Genomic DNA, 18484 nt, shown 5'->3' on the forward strand with positions numbered 1-18484 from the left:
CACTGCTGCTGCCGCTGTCAGGTGGCTGCGTGAACCTCTGTTTCCCACAATGCACATCGCAACAAAATTCTTCAGATGCCCGAGTGACGTCCCGGCTCGTTTGTAAACACATGGTTTGTTTCTGGTGGATGGAACCAAGAAACTGTTAACGCAAGAGATTCAGCTGAGTAACGACAGAAGGACTTACAGGTTCATGATACTGAGGAAATGACTGAGGTTTGACAGATCTGAGGAAAAATTAGTCATGAAAGTCTCCAGCACCTTTAAAAAAAGTCAGATATAAATGAAAATCCAGTTTTGGAAGTGCTGCTAAAGTAGTTCTGGGTCTTTATGGGTTCAACTATTTTTTTAATCTCAGGTTTGTCGATTATTTTATTGATGTTTCCATTGATCAGTTATTCCCCTCACCAACCCAGACAAGACAAAAATGATCCTAAAATCAGCAGAAGGTCATGAAATGAACACTGTTACATAAACAGGAGGTTGAACCTGATCCATGAGCGTCAGGGGTCAAAGGTCACCAGGTCACATATGTACGTTCACAAAGAGTGGAACAGCGGCTCAGTAGAAAAACACTGACATGGAAAGGGCAAAAAATGAACTAAATAACAACAAATGAACAAGGAGTATGTACTTAGTTACCTATTAATTAACTATTAATTAGTGTTTATTATTGTGTAAATAACTAACGTTAATATTTTCATCATACCATAGTGAGTAATATCATAAAAAAGGTAATAAATTAAAGTCCTTCACAACAGTTTCAATGAATTATTGCAAATATTACTGAATACAAATCTATTATGTAATAAGTATTAACTAACAGTTAATTATCAGGTAATTAATTGTCTAGAATTGAGCATTTACTATAATATGTAAGACCATAATTAATGTTAATAAGAGGCTTTTATTAACATATTACTGTTTTTCTGTTACTTTTTTAATTAATCTTCATGAACCATTAGAAATTATGCAAATTAATACTTTAGCATAAAATCAATAGATAATTACCAGACACATTTATGTTAATTTATGTTTATTACTGTGTTTTCCGATGCTATGTAATATATGCATTTGATGACTGAGTCGCAATGAATTTACAGCATAAATATCAGTTATGATGTAATCAATGTTAATTAACAGTTAATTAAGTGATAACTAATACGTCTAGTATTGAGTGTTTATTAAAGTAGTTTTTTTAACATGTAATTCATGTGAACAATGCTTTATTAAAAGTTAGATAATAGGTATTATAATGATAACAAATATAATAGATATATAGAAATAGAATATAATAGAAATGGATTGGAAGTTTTTTGTTTTTTAAATCCTAACATAGGCACCATTAGTAAATATTCATAGGCAGTCGTTAACTCATTATTAACTATAATTGTTGCAAATTATTTAAGTAAATAACTGATATAATGCAATGAATTATTGCAAATATTCTCCTCTGGAACCCAAGAAAGTACAAGTTTTGCCTTTTTTAGATTACTTTTTTTATTATTATTATTATTTATTTACTGATTTTACTGAATGTCGTTTGCAGTGTACTGGGTTTTTTTGCACGTGTTGTTTGTTTTTGTTTGTTTTTTAAAGTAAAGTTCGGAATGTTTTGCTGCTTCTCAGTTGAATATTCCTGCATAAATCTCAGTTATGAATTAATAAGCATAAACTAACAGTTAACGACCAGTGCTGATCGTCGACTAAACCGGTCTTTTTTAACGTGTCAAACCTTAATATGAACAATGCTTTATTAACAGGTAATACTTATTACTGGTTGTATTTATCAATTATTTCTCTATGGTATTTATTTTATAAATCCTGCAGTTAACACAAACATTATTAGTAAATATTCATAGGCAGTCGTTAACTCATAATTAACTATAATTATTGTTAATTATTAAGTAAATAAGTGATATGATGCAATGAATTATTGCAAATATTCTCCTCTGGGACCCAGGAAAGTACAAGTTTGGGCATTTTTACATTCCTTTTTTTATTATCATTATTTATTTATGTGTTTATTTTACTGAATGTCGTTTGCAGTGCACAGTTTTATTTTGTGTGTGTTTGTGTTGTTTGTTTTTGTTTTGTTTTTTTAAGTACAGTTGTGAATGCTGTGCTGCTTCTCAGTTGGATATTCCTGCATAAAGTCTCAGTTATGAAGTAGTAAGCATTAACTAACAGTTAATTAACAGCGCCGATCCTCAACTAAACTGGTCTTTTTTAACGTGTCCAACCTTAATTTGCATAAACAAAGCGTTATTATTGAAGGCCTGGCTGTGGATAATGGGGTGGAGGTGGAATGAAGTGATAGCACAGAAAGAGAGAGAGGGAGAGAGAGAGAGAGAGAGAGAGAGAGAGAGAGGGCACGTAGAGAGAGGGAGAATGTGTTGCAGTCAGAGGGGTCTATATTGGCCATGTGAGTGTGCACTGAAGCATTCTGGGGCTTCGTGTTTCAGGCCTTATAAGGACCAGGGCCCCTGAGTCTCTGCTCCGTCTGCTATTCTTAGGCCGGCTGTCCCTCACCCTCAGCAACCCTGCAGACCAGAGCCTCCTGTGCACCCATAATAATCCACTAAAGGTGCGTTTTTGCATCATTTCTGCTGGTTTCACTGGTTTCACTGGTTTCACTGGTTTCCTGTCACCGCAGTCGTCCTGTTTTGACGCTTCCAGAAACTGGAGCTGCAGCGTTTTGGTCCTAAAGCTTCAGAATCTGGGCTTTACCCCTCTGTGTGTGTGTGTGTGTGTGTGTGTTTGTGTGTATATGTGTGTGTGCATATCTGTGTTTGTCCACAGCACCTGACCCACCCACCCACCACCAACCACCATCAGCACAAGCACCACCACCAGCACCTCCACCCCCTCCACTGGTGTTGGTCCTGGGAGCAGACGGTAGAGGCAGCCAGCGCCGATAGGGGATAAGCTTGGCCTGGAGGAGGACCACCGAGGAGGAGAACCCACTAGGAACCGGGACACCAGGACTTGGACGTGGTTTTTGGATCCGACATGAGCGGCGCATACACGGTGACGCTGAACGGCCCCGCGCCGTGGGGCTTCAGACTACAGGGGGGGAAGGACTTCAACATGCCGCTCACCATCTCCAGGGTAAGGACCCCTTTAATGATGAAATGAAGACCCCCCCCCAGCCATGAATGTGTGCATGTGTTGAAGAAAAAAAGTAAAAAAAAAAAAAAAAACAACACATAAAAAACAAATATGGAGGCAGATTTTACTGTGAAAAACCTCTGAATATTTACAATTATAGAAAAAAAAAAGATCATGATTATGACAGATGCTGAATTCAGTGCAGATTATTATGTTTTTTAAGGGTAAGGGCCCCTTTAATGATGAAGGACACCCCCCCCCAAGCAATGAATGTGTGTGTATTTGAGACAAAATATAGCGTGTGTTCTAGAAAAAAGTCCAAAAAAAACAAAAATGGAGGCAGATTTTACTGTGAAAAACCTCTGAATATTTACAATTATAGAAAAAAATAAATGAAAATGATTATGATAGATGCTGAATTCAGTGCAGATTATTATTTTCTTAACATATCTTTATGGAGATTTCGTCATACTGTGGAGATTATTGGAATTAAATATCCTCCTGCAATGCAGAGTTTCACAGCTTTACTTAAAAAAACAACAAAAAAAAAAACACTGTCCACTGCAAAAAAATGTGTCTGAAAAAACTGTTGCTTCATGCTAAGACAATTATTTAAAATAAAAAAGTAAAAAAAATATATATGAAATTGAGATTTCATCATACTGTGGAGATCATTACGTTAAATATCCTCCTGAGACCCGGTAATGCAGAGTTTCACAGCTTTAGTTTTTAAAAACAGCAAAAAAACGCTCTCCACTGCAAAAAAAATCATTCAAAAAATGTCTGAAAAACTGTTGCATCATGCTAAGACAATTATTTAATATAAAAAAGTCAAAAAAAGACACACAACAACCAGATTAGACCAAATTTGGAGGCAGATTTTACTGTGAAAAACCTCTGAATGTTTACAATTACATTAAAAATAAATGACTGATTATGATAAATGCTGAAATCAGTGCAGATTATTATTATTACTTGAAAAAAAAAAGTCCTGTCCACTGCAAGAAAAATCATAAAAAATGTATCTGAAAAAACAGTTGCATCAGGCTAAGACAATTTTTTTTACATAAAAAAGTCTAAATATTTACTTTCCTTACATATAACACCTATAACAGCTATGTTGCAAATAAGTGACATTAGGCATAAATGGAAAAATAATAATAATACAACCAATATTCCAGTCTCAGATATGTAGATTATTGATCCGTTCCTTCCGTCAACAACACAAACAAAGTAAAAATGATGTAAAATCAGTAGAATAGTAACAGTAACAGTGCCTCCAAACCTCAAAACAAACCTCACGATATCAGTTTTCACTGTAATTCTCTTTTATGCTGTTGTTTTGACTGTTAAATGCTGCACAGTGTCTACAAAGGCACTTACGAGTAAAAAACACGATTATTATTATTAGAATGCCATGAAATTAACAACTGAAACAAGGATTTGAAACTGATCCGTGAACGTTTAGCAGCTCCTCGTTATAAAAACAGTGGAATATTAGGGAATAAAGGTCAAATGGTGCTAAAGTTTCACCTGAAAATCACCTTAAACGTCGACGGCGGGTGCACGTACTGTACAAATAAATGCCTGTGCGTGATCGGAGCGTGCAGGCGGCGCGTTATGTAATGTAGCTGTACGTGACGGTGATGATGACATGGAGGCTCCGATGGAAGCGCCGGAGAGATTTCGAGAATGGAGCAGGACGACGGAAAGACGGAAATAGTCTGAGTGGAGCGGAGCTACTGATGAGGATGAGGATGATGATGGCGAATATATCCAATCCAACTTTATTTGATTTCATATGTTTTTATTTTGAAGCTTTCTTATAGTCCAGGTTTGAAATTCCCAGATTGGTACATTATGCTTCATTTTTAATGTCAACAACACATGACAAACACACTTTCAGAAATAAACAGCATTGATAGAGTGAGAAAAGAGGAAGGAAAGAAGAAGAAGGAAGAAAAAACAAAGAACAAAAAAAGGACCAAAAAAACCCCCACAAACATACATTTAACATCTCTATCTGCCCCATAGTGACAATGTTTATTATATTATATTATATTATATTATGACGTATTTTCTACTTGTTTTATCCTGTTTACTGGTGTTTTATTAGTGTTTTTATTGTGGCCAATGCAGCTTAGTGGCATTATTCAGTGCATTTATAATATAATATCCTTCTGAGATCCAGTAAGTAACAGTTTTTTGTTTTTTTTAATATTACATAATTGCCTTCATTGGAAATCATATGATGCTGCACTTTTTCATATATATATACTTATTATTATTATTATTATTATTATTATTTTGGGACTCAAGGACACCATATAGTAAAACAGGACAGTAGAAAACAAGCCATGAAACAGAGGAAAAAGTAAAAGGCAGGTTAAAAACTGGACTGTCGGAACTTAACTTTGCTAAAAATGGTGGTTTTTACGCTCAGATTGAACTCAAGTCACATGACAGTAAACCAGCTTCAAACCTAAAATTGACTCTTGTGGCAGATTCTCACTCATCCATGTGATTAAATTTGCTTTATTTGGTTCCTGTTGAATTAAAACTCAAAGCTTAAACAGTTCAAACTCGTGTCGAACAGATCTCAGCTGACTTGTGCAGCTCGCTCGCTCAGAACGGTCTGTGTATTTACAGCATTTCCTTTAAATAGACGCCGATGAAGAACGGTAGAGTTACACGATGTGGACAAAAGTATGTGGACACGTTGCATTCAGGTGTTTCTTTTCTAACAGGGGTCTGGGATACAAAACAGAAATGACTAATGACAGAATATAGTTTTATATTATGGGATAAATATTATCACATTGATTAGATTGGTTTAAATTATCTTTGCTTCTAAAATTTATTTCAGCATTGATTTTTCTTTTTTTTTTTTCCTTTTTTTTTTTTTATCCATGACTAAGATTTTAAATGTTCTACCTCTAAATTTCTAAAATATTTTTCCTGCTCTGATTGTAAATAATCATTTTCTACCACAACTAACCATCTACTTTCTTCACATCTCACTTAAACTTCAAGGAAATATTGATGTTTATAAACTGTATGGACATAAATATTGGGACACATCATGTCTGCAGCTGTCAGATGTCCTGTTCATGAGGATTTGAAATAAAAACATCAATATTTCCTAAAGGTTTCAGTGAGATGCGAAAAAAGTAGATGGTTAGTTTTGGTATTTACAGTCAGAGCATGAAAAATATTTAGAAATTTAGAGGTAGAACATTTAAAATCAGTCATGGATTTAAAAAAAAACAACATAAAAAGCATATTTATCACAATCTAAAATTGTGTCCCAATACTTTTGTCCATATCATGTATGTTGATGCATTAGTTTTATTCTCACTAACTGAAGGAAGAGTTCATTTTTGGACAAACTACACAACTTATTTGCACTGTAATGGTGTAAAACTACAATATAAAATATAAAATACCCAAAATAGACCAGAATTTAAAGATAGAACATTTAAAATCATAGACATGGATTTAAAACAAAAGCAAAAAATCAACTATCACATATTTGTCCCAATACTTTTGTCCATATTGTGTGTGTTGATGCATTGATTTTATTATCACAAACTGTAGGAAGTGTTCATTTTTGGACAAATTACACAATTTATTTGCAGTGTATTGGTATGAAACTACAGTATAGAATATTAAATACCCAAAATCAATCAGAATTTAGAGGTAGAGCATTAAAAATCATAGTCCTGGACTGAAAAAAAAAAAAAAAAAATCAACGATAACATATTTATCACAATCTAAAATTGTGTCCCAATACTTTTGTCCATATTGTGTATGTTGATGCATTAGTTTTATGAACACTAACTGCAGGAAGTGTTCATTTATGGACAAACTACACATTTTATTTGCAGTGTTTTGGTATAAAACTACAATATGGAATATAAAATACCCAAAATAGAGCAAAATTTAGAGGTAGTACCTTTAAAATCATAGTCATGGATTTAAAAAAAAAAATAATAATAATCTGTAACATATTTATCACAATGTAAAATTGTGTCCCAATACTTTTGTCCATATTGTGTGTGTTGATGCATTAGTTGTATGAACACTAACTGTAGGAAGTGTTCATATTTGGACAAACTACATAATTTATTGGTATAAAACTACAATATGGAATATAAAATACCCAAAATAGACCAGAATTTAAAGGTAGAACATTTAAAATCATAGTCATGGATTAAAAAAAAAGCAAAAAATCAACGATTGCATATTTGTCCCAATACTTTTGTCCATATTGTGTATGCTGATGCATTAGTTTTATTGTCACTAACTGCAGAAAGTGTTCATTTTTAGACAAACTATACCCTTTATTTGCAGTGTATTGGTATAAAACTACAGTATAAAATATAAAATACACAAAATAAACCAAAAATACAGTTTGAGTTTAATGTGTCAAAAGCAACAAAAAGATAAATAAAATGATTCTTTTCTGAGTTTTATTCCTATATTTGTGTTTCTATCGTCGTTTTTCTGTGCACAAAAGGACAAACTGATGACAGATTGACATACAGTCTGTGGGGGGGGGGTGCACATACCTGGGTGGGGGGGTGAAAATCCACATTCCCACCCCGCCTTCCATCCACTCTCATCTCCACAACACTTCATTGTTTCCTCTGATCCTGGATTAAGTCGACATGGTACCGGTGGGTTTATGATGGGATGTTCTCAGACAGGTTCACATCAAAAACACCAACAGGTCGCCGTGACGACCGGGTTTGCCGTTACCGTTTGACGTAACAGCCTCAGGTTTGGATTTCAGCCGACTTTGGCCAAGAACTAAGAAAAGACAGAGGAATGAAGACGGGGAATTCCTGAACGAGATGATCCGTGATGCGTTTACTGTCTGAAAAAATGACGTTCGGTGAAAAAAATATTGACATGAGCTGATGTTTGGGTTAAATTATTAGTATTTATTTATTATTTAGTTTCTATTGAAGCATAAGAAACACAACATCTTCCGGTCACATTCAGCTGTGACATATTCCTCACAGACGGTTGAATTCCTGGACGAGATGCTCCGTGATGCGTTTACTGTCTGAAAAAATTACATTCGGTGAAAAAATACTGACATGAGCTGATGTTTTTGGCTTAAATTACTTTTTTTGTTTTTTTTTTTAATTTTGTTTTTATTGAAGCATAAGAGATACAACATCTTCCAGACACATTAATCTGTGACATATTCCTCACACTGTACATATTTAAAAACAAAAAAAAAAAACATTCTCTGTCCCACTTTCTTAGGGATTAGAAGTAATTTTTTTATTTTATTTTATTTTTTTTCTTTTTCAACAGGATGGACATATCTAGGTTTGTATAACATTCAATAGAAAAAAAAGATTATGAGCGATATTAATGCAGAATGAAAATAAAAACGTAAAAAAAGCACATTTTAAATCGAATAGTCTCCTTGTATATCACCATGGTAACATTTGGCTTGTATTGTTTCACAGAATTTTCCCATTTTTTCCCAATGTTTCACGAATATTTCTAATTTTAGAATTTTTAACAGTGAGTGTGTTTTTTTTTTCATTCTGTAAATGTCACATGTTATTTGAAGTTGTGGCTTCAATTCATCAAACACATACTGTTTTTTTTTTTAAATCCTGGGGCGTATATTTTATTAAAAACCATCTGTAAAATCCACTCAACTCTAGTTTTCCCATCAGTATCAATTTAATACAATAAAAATACAATATTTTCAGCTACAGTGTGTGAACTGGGTAATATTTGTACCATATTCAGTGAAAACCAACAGAAAATAGTACAGTTTTTATCACAGATTTTACTGTGTCGTTGCTGTCGGGTGGAAACCTCTTATGTCCAAACGGTTATTTTTAAGGAAACTGTAAAAGCGATGTGTATTCGAAATAAATGAATGGAGTGAAAAGATGTAGACACAAGTTTGTTTTTTGTTTTTTGTTTTGATTGAAATAATTTAGATTTTTACACACATTGAAAAATCAGACAGATACACAAACTATATACTTTCAGAGAGTGGGTGTAAAAAAAAACAAACAAAATAATATTTACGACACAAGTTGTTTTCATTGGTTAAATATTTCTAAAAATGACCAATAGAATTGTTTTATGACAAAAAAAAAGACCAAAAATGGACTTAGGAGGTTTCTGATAGTGACAATATCTGTTATATTATATTATATTATATTATATTATATTATTTTATTTTATCTTTTTCTACTTGTTTTATCCTGTTTACTGGTGTTTTATCTGTGTTTTTATTGTGGCCAGTTCAGCTTAATTGCATTTTTCAGTGCATTTATGACATAATATCCTCCCTGAGATCCAGTAAGTACTTTTTTTTTTTTACATTACATAATTTCCTTCATTGGAAATCATATGATGCCACACTTTTTCAGATATAAGTTTTGTTTTTGTTTTTTTTATTTAATGAAATATCCTTTGCAGTGGATTGTTGGTTTTTTTTTCAGTTTTTTTTGTATTTTTATGTTTTCTTTTTTGTTTTGTTTTTTAGATAAAGCTGCATTTCTGGGTCTCAGGAGGATAAAGAGGAATTTTTAATGTCTCACCATCATAGTCGGAAAAATGGCGTTACTGATGGCGCTCGAGATCGTTTCCGCGCGTTGCAAATATAAAACGCAACAGCAAAAGCAGAAGAACATAGTCGAGGGGTGTTTTAATGTAAATAGACACAGAACGACTGAAAAAGAAGAGTCTGATGGAAGGGGTGTATGAATGTCAGCGGCAGGTGTTGGGGGGGGGGGGGGGGGGGGCATGTGTGTGAGGATGGGGGAGTTGGGGCGGGGGGGGGGGGGGGGGCTCAGTGGGGTCAATCACAGTGAAGCTTCAGGCATCAACAGCATCACTTATTTTTAACTCTTTAACGAGTTGAGTGTAAGGTTAGAGCTCATACTGTATACCCACGGGGGCCCAGCCTCCGCAGACCCCCCATGTGTCCGTTTAACACTAAAGTCTGGCTTTGTGTCAGGTCCATGACCCCCCCACACCTGAAGGTCAACACATGCACAGCCAGGTTTTAGTGCATTAACAGTCAAATGGGGACGGTGTGGAGGAAAAAGATACAGCAGGTGAAAAAAAAAACAGTAAAAATACATGAATATTAGATAGATAGATAGATAGATAGATAGATAGATAGATAGATAGATAGATAGATAGATAGATAGATAGATAGATAGATAGATAGATAGATAGATAGATATGACCAAAATGAAGAACAACAATCAATGAAAAATGAACAAAATGCAATAAAAAATAATAATAAAAAGAATAGGCAAGAAAATGAGCACAAATAAACACAAATAAGTACCACAATGAACAAAAAGAGCAAAATAATGAAGAACATTGATAAAAATGACAAATATAAGCAACAAAATAAGTACAATCATGAGCAAAATATTCAAGAAAATGATGAAAAGGACAAAACAAATAAGTAACACAATGAACAAAAAGAACAAAAATAATGAAGTCAGATAGAAATTAAAATATAAGAATAAAAATAGAATACAAGAGCAAACACACAATACATAATAATAAGAAGAAGAAGAAGAAGAGGAAGAAGAAGAAGAAGAAGAAGAAATTTAGAATTTTAAGAGAAATGGTGGAAAATCAACAAACAGGATCAAACATGAAGGTGAAACAAATAATAAATGAGCAGACGGATAAAATGACAGACTTTAAAATATACGACTTAAAAGGTGAAAAAGAAAAAAGGTAGAACATGTATAGTTGCACAGTTTCGACTCAGAAAGAAACAACTTTAGTAAAAAACTAAATACATTAAATACATTCATAAACTGGAGGAAAACTATAGTTGAAACGAAAGCACCAATAATGTAAAATGAACAAAAATAACATGAAATTGCAGGTAAAACCAGCTTTTTTAGAATCTAAAATAGTCTCAGGAAGCAGAACCCTTCTTTAACATCCGAAACATTCATATTTTTATTTCATTAGACTCATAACATAATTGCTGAAATCCTATTTTTGGCCAAATTGTGATATAATGTAACTTTACTTTCCTAACTCGAACTCTGCTGCTTCATTTCATGTATGGTTCATTTTTTATGGTTTTGCCAAATTTGCTGCTTCAGTTTTTTGGAGATTTTGTCCATGTTTCTGTGGTATGTTGAAGAACGATGACATCACAGTTTTTTAACGATAAATAAATAAATAAAATTGATGCAAACCGTCAGTTTGTGTCTCTGACTGTTCCTCCAGTCGTACATGACGTATAGTTTTACATAAAAAACTGAATTGTATGTCGTGTTTTATCATTTCATTGTATCATTTGTATTAAATTTACATTTAAAACATCCATAACACTGAAAAAAAAAAATTAACATTTATTTTTTTGTCCACATCTGCCTAAAACCAGATAAAAACTAACCACTAAAATGAAAATGAAACCATAAATACAGTGAAAATCCCAGTGTGTTGTATTAGATCCCAGTTGGACACATTCAGGACCAGGCTCTTCTGTACTTTATTTATTCATTTATTCATTTATTTATTTATTTGATCAGGGTCCTATTATTTCAATTTTTAAATGTATAACGACACATACAACTTGAACATGAAACTAGATAGATAGATAGATAGATAGATAGATAGATAGATAGATAGATAGATAGATAGATAGATAGATAGATAGATAGATAGATAGATAGATAGATAGATAGATAGATAGATAGATAGAGTTTCATACAGAAATACATAACCCTCCTTCAAATCTGTGTGCATACATATATACAGTACACATATATACAGGGTGTGGTTTGTGGTTTGTCGGTGGTTCTTCTTCACTTCAGATGTGCTTCTTCTTTTCTTCTTTTCTTCTTCTGCTCCTCTGCTGATCTGTCGTTTCTGTTTGTCGGTGGTTCTTCTTCACTTCAGATGTGCTTCTTCTTTTCTTCTTCTGCTCCTCTGCTCATCCCTGGTTTCTGCAGCCGTAGAACCTGATTAGACTGGTAGATTAATCAATGCCCTCGTCTGCACGGCTGATGGATCGGTTTATTTTGCTTCGTCAGCTTTTTCTCGTCACCTTTAAGACTGGATTGATCGGCTGTTTTTACCCAAACAGAATAAATATGAGTGTGGAAGGAGGAGCTTTTTCCACCATCGACTGAACTGAGACTGAAACTAAAGGAACCGTTTATTCTAATCTGAGCAAAGTGGAAACAGATGGTTTTGGAAATGTAGCTGTACCTGGATTATATTATATTATATTATATTATATTATATTATATTATATTATATTAGATTAGATTATATTAGATTAGATTAGATTAGATTAGATTAGATTAGATTAGATTAGATTAGATTAAATTAGATTAGATTGTTAAATTAAATTAAATTAAATGAGTTTAAATTAGATTATATTAGATTATGTTAAATTAGATTAGATGAGATTAGATTAGAGTAAATTAGATTGGATTAGATTAAATTACATTACATTACATTACATTACATTACATTAGATTGGGCAGAATCCTCAGGAAATGGAGGTTCCAGTAGCAGCACAACACTGAATATACACTGTAAGATAAGATAAGATAAGATAAGATAAGATAAGATAAGATAAGATAAGATAAGATAAGATAAGATAAGATAAGATAAGACTTTACTGTGGGGAAATTTGGCAACTGACAGCAAATGCAAAAATAAAGTACAGATATAAGAAAATATACATAAAAGAAATATAACAAGACAAAGAAAAGAAAATAGATAATAAATATGAAAACATTCATGAAAAACAATCAATTACACATTTGAAAGTACCAGTAGAAATAGTAAATAATAAAGTAGTAATAGTAATAAATAAGTCATTATGCTGTAATATTATAATATGTATATATATAGTTTAATACTCACAGGATAATAATAATTATAATAAAGTGATAATACTAATAGTAGTCGATATGTTAATAACATAAACATGTAATGGTTAGAATAAGTTGTGTTTTTCCTGAATAATGTGCCACTGGTTCAAGTGTGTCCTACTCTTCTATCCCCCCCCCCCCCATAGATAACTCCTGGCAGTAAGGCGGCCAGCGGCAGCCTGGCCCAGGGCGACATCATCTCAGCCATCGACGGGGTCAGCACCGACGGGATGACGCACCTGGAGGCCCAGAACAAGATCAAGTTGGCCACCCACAAACTGGCACTGTCCATGCTCAAGTAAACACCCCCCCCCCCACCCCCACACCCCCACACACACACACACAGACACCCCACCCACACCCACTCCCACACACTGCCTTATCACAACACCACCCTCTGAACATCCAAACATTTGTCTTTCTAGATCAAGACGCCCTGCACCGGTTCCCACGGCAACCCCACGCATGGACTCCCCCATGCCCGTCATCCCCCACCAGAAGGTAAAGCCCCACCCCCCACCCCCACCATCATAAAACAATCACAGAACCTCAACGTGCAGATCAGCTGTTCGTCTGTTTGTGTCCTGTCTGTTTGTCCAAGTTCTACAAACATACAAACACAGTGTCCTGCTGCCCCCTAGTGGAAGATATGTACAGTACAGCTGCAGAACACAGAGGTCAAAGGTCAGGAGGAGAGACAAACAACACCATCTATCTATGATAAGATAAAATAGCAGCAAATACAAAAATAAAGTGCAGGGAAGACTATTCATATATGACAAATATTTATTCTATTTTTATTCTTATATTTTATTTTTATTTCTGTATCTGATTTCATTATTTTTTTCCTTTTTGTTCATTGTGTTACTTTTTTTTTTTTTTTTTTTACTATTCATCATTTTCTTGAATATTTTGTTCATGTTTTTACTTATTTTGTTGCTTGTATTTGTAATTTTTTTTTTATTTTGTTGCCTATATTTGTCATTTCTATTATTTTTGTTGCTTATATTTTTCAATTCTATTATTTTTGTTGCTTATATTTGTCATTTGTATTAATTTTGTTAATTATTTTGCTTTTTTGTTCATGTGTTTACTCATTTTGTTGCTTATATTTGCCATTTAATTCATTTTTTTGCTCATATTTGTCATTTTTATTCATTTTGTTAATAATTTTGCACTTTTTGTTCATGTTTTTACTTATTTTGTTGCTTATCTTTGTCATTTTTATAATTTGTTTGCTTGTATTTGTCATTTTTATTTGTTTTGTTAATTATTTTGCTGTTTTTGTTCATGTTTTTACTTATTTTGTTGCTTATATTTGTAATTTTTTATTAATTTTGTTAATTATTTTGCTCTTTTTCTTCATTGTAGTAATTATTTGTGTTTATTTTGGCTCATTTTCTTGCCTATTTACTTCAGGGTTTTTGTTTGTTTGTTTGTTTTATCACATTTTGTTAATTTTTCATTGATTTTTGTTTTTCATTTTAATGTCTATCTATCTTTAGAAAGAGTGATAGACCAATCAATACAATGATAGAATAATAACACAGCAACTGATAGAACTGTAACAGATAATAGAATGATAGAACAATCAAAAGAACGGCAGATTTTATGATTGAATTTATTGTTTTTATTAATTATTTTTCAATCAGTCGTCTATTGTCTATCATTTTATCATATCGATCACTTAATCGTTCTTTTTTTATCAGTCGATCATATATTATTCAGTCAATTTGCGAATTGCTGATCTATTTAATTTATGTCTATGTCAGTCTACAGTTTCCTACAGACCTATTATATCGATTTTTTTTATCATTTAATCATTATATTGATACATCATTCTATTAATATATTATTTTTTGTTTTATTAATTTATCAGTCTCTCCATTGATTGATTTATCATTTAATCCATTGTTTTATCGATCTATCTACTGATCTACTCATTGATCTACTTTTATTTTGGTCAGTATATCCATCTATCTACTGTTCTTTCTTTGGGTTTATGGTTCTGTCATCAGTCATTCTATCAATAGTTTTTTTCTGGCTCTTATTCTATAGTGTTTTTTTGTTCTACCACTCTTTCTTTCTTCCTTTCATTTTCTAACCTCCATCCCTCTGAAGGAATTTTCCCCAGAAACAAAGTCAGACGAGGCTGATATTATCCAGGATATGAGTTCTGTTAAAAAGAACCTGTTCCATGTCCCTAAACCTCAGCCTGAGGCGTCGGTTCTAAACCCCTGCAGCCCCGTCAAACCTCCTGCATCCACCGCTCCACCTGCAGTTCCTCCTCCAGGCCTGGGGGGGCAGTACAACTCCCCCATCGGCCTGTACTCCCCTCAAACCCTGAGGGAGATGGTGCAGATGCAGGGACAGTTAGGAGAAGGGCTGGCAGCAGCTGCCTGGAAGGTTTCACCCCTGGGGTACGTTAAAAATACGACTAAAAATACAACTGCCTCTAAAAAACAACCAGGGGCGAAGGTTTGTGGACGCGACACCACCAAACAACAACTCCATGACCTGAGGAGCCCTCAGACTTTACAGCTTCTGGACTCTATTTGGCATAAAATTATTCATAGTTGAATAAGGGATCAAACATTTGTCTAATATGGACTCAAAAGACCCCAAAAATAGCACCTTATTAACCTGTTCCTTCCACCTCATTTGTGTTCATTTTCACCGATTTACCAAGTTGCAAAGGTTACAAGTGAAGAAAAACAAGGCCAGAATTATTCAGTAACACTTAATTTGGAAGGTAATAAACTATACTTTCAGAAAATGTCCTCTTTTTTAAGCGTGTGGATAAAATATAACCCTAAATAAATCAGGTTAAATTTACCAGAAAAAGTTTGTTTATTTATTTATTTATTTAGTTAGTTAGTTAGTTAGTTAATATGAATTAAATTATTTGTATGTTTTATAGAAATAGTAGTTTTAGTTAATTTAGCTTCCATCATTTTTTTTTTTTTTTTTTTATCTAGTTTTGAATCTGAATATGATTGACAATGGAACGGTCCGGTCACGTGACAAAGTCATGTGACCTCACGACGCCAAACAGGTAGGAAGTCCTATTAGCTTCGATCGCTAACTAAATGATTTTTTCACTAATTATGTTTTGTAGCTCAAGAATACTATAAAATAAACTTAGCGACTCAATTCTAGAGAATCTAAGCTTTCTAACAAGGTATAGCATGTCTATATTGACAAACGTTTTATCGTAGAAACTTTAATGTATTTAACACAAAATGGCAACTAGATGGAGGGGTTAAATTAAATTATTCTTTTAAAATAAACTCCAGGATAAATACGTATTCATACTATAGACATAAATTTGTCCTTCCACCTAATTTGTGTTAGTAGTCACCTGTTTACCAAGTTTTGAATTTACAATTTAAAAAAAAAAAAAAAAAAAAAAAAAACAAGGCCAAAACTAAAAATTGTCCCCTCAATTGAAAACGAATAATCACTCTTTTAACTAAATTTCTTTTTTTAGTATGTGGATATATTTATCAGGTTAAATATACCAGAAACATTCTATATTTATTTTTTATTTTAATATTATGAGTATAATTACTGATGGAATGGACCGGTCACGTGACCAGTCCTGTGCCCTCGCGACGCCAAACAGGTAGGAAGTCCCATTAGCTTCGATGCTAACCAGGAGATTCTTTCACTAATTATGTTTTGTGGCTCACAAATATTGTAATATAAACTTAGCGACTCAATTCTGGAGAATCTAAGCTTTCTAACAAGATATAGCATGTTTATATTGACAAACGTTTTAGCGTAGGAATTTTAATATATTTAACAAAATGGCGACTGGATGGAGGGGTTCAATGAAGTTGTTGAAATGCAAATATCACGAATGATGATAATTCACTTAGGAAAGGTTAAATGTAGTGAGAATGTCATTTTTTCATGTGGTTTGCCATAAAGCAGTGGTTTCAGTGCCTGTTTGTTCAGTTTATGATATATGTTGCTGAAAAAGTGACTTTTTTCTTCAGTTCTGTCTGTTTTGATATAATAACCTTTGAATTTACATCTACATGATCAGTGAATTAAATCTTGGAAAATACATGATTTTCCTTGAAAATTGCAAAATGCAGAGGATAATGTTATCATAAACGGTGATAAATCACTTAGGAAAGGTCAAGTGTAGAGAAAATTCCGATGGAAGTTGAAAGAAAAATAGTTGTTGGTCAATAAAGGTTAAGAAGGAGGAGAATTTGGAATTAATAAAACTAATAAAAGAGCAAATATAGTAATAATTTAGTAATGTAGTAATAGTAATAATGACCAAATATAATTAAAATTAAACAAGCATTTTTAATCTCCAAAAAAACCCCCCAAAACTAACATCTTCAAAAATAAAATGGAAACAATTCAATATAATGCTTCTGATTTCTTATATTTTCGGGTCTTACTGATGCTCTGGATGGTTTTTTGGTGGTGGAATAAAGAAAAAAGTACAAATTTATACACTGAAAATAATAGTTATTTTAAGTCCATTTTCAAACCTACGCCCCTTGGATGGAAACATAGTCAGATCTACCAAACTAACACAAACCACATCCTAAAAATGGAGTCATCACGTTTAACTCCGCACTCAGGACGTTTACTCAGAACCTTCCATCGCTATCCCAGGGTTCGTTCCGCTCACATGTGACACTATTTCTGGAGCGTCCACGCATGAGCATACCTGAGCCGTCTCCAGGTAACAGAAGAGGCGGGATCGGACTACGGGGTCGTCCGGGGATCTGTATTACAGCTAGCACTCCATGCTAAAGGTCGAGCGTCTCAGCTTCCTCCTGAAAGGTGATTCAGACTGAAACAGGCTTCAAAACGACCGCAGATGACACGATTTGGCTTTTTTAAGAACTTATTTTGCTGCCACAGCTCCCTAGTAGCCCCCTCCTCCCCCCACCCCCTCCTCTCCTTCCTCACCCCCTCCCTATTCGCAGTCGAAGCAGCTGTAGATGACTCCCCCGGTGGGAAGGTAAAAGCCCCGTCTGCCTGGGAAAAAACAGGAACCTGCTCGTAAAAAACGGGTTTGGTGGTTTTCCGTTTGGCAGGGAGGGTCATGAGATGTTCTTTTTTTGGGGGGCAGGTGTTTACATCTTTATTTAATAGATTCCATCTTTAACCCCCCCAGTATCCCGCCCATAGAGGCCCTCCCTAATCACCGAAAGCATGTAATCGGTGCGGTAGCCTAATGTACATTTTTCTTTTTTTTTTTTTTTTTTTTTTTTTTGTTTTTTTTTTTTTTTTTTTTTTACTCTTTTTGTATTTTGTATTTCATCAACTTGAGCCACAAAGAAAAATACCAAATACTCAATAACTGTCATATTTAACCCTTTAAATTCCATGTTTATAATGTAAACAAACTATTTTTTTGATTTTTTTTTTTTTTAATATGCTACGTAAAAAATCGATTACTTTTTTAATGAACATCTACATGATCA

At 33.6% G+C, this 18484-nt stretch overlaps 1 protein-coding gene across 2 annotated transcripts in view; it reads left to right on the forward strand.

Moving 5' to 3' along the window:
* The first annotated feature begins 2514 nt into the window (after positions 1 to 2514).
* ldb3b (LIM domain binding 3b) overlaps positions 2515 to 18484 on the forward strand; it is a 33975-nt gene continuing 18005 nt past the window's right edge. Inside the window, exons 1-4 of one of the 2 annotated variants that reach the window (XM_030163000.1) lie at positions 2515 to 2587; positions 2803 to 3111; positions 13172 to 13323; positions 13451 to 13526. In XM_030163000.1, the coding sequence (XP_030018860.1) occupies positions 3013 to 3111; positions 13172 to 13323; positions 13451 to 13526 (327 nt within the window). In that variant the 5' untranslated portion in view covers positions 2515 to 2587; positions 2803 to 3012. The remainder of the gene's footprint in view (positions 2588 to 2802; positions 3112 to 13171; positions 13324 to 13450; positions 13527 to 18484) is intronic. The other variant, XM_030163001.1, reaches the window with a different exon arrangement.

This window comes from Sphaeramia orbicularis, chromosome 19 (genome assembly GCF_902148855.1).
Source record: "Sphaeramia orbicularis chromosome 19, fSphaOr1.1, whole genome shotgun sequence".
In the NCBI taxonomy this organism is placed as follows: domain Eukaryota; kingdom Metazoa; phylum Chordata; class Actinopteri; order Kurtiformes; family Apogonidae; genus Sphaeramia; species Sphaeramia orbicularis.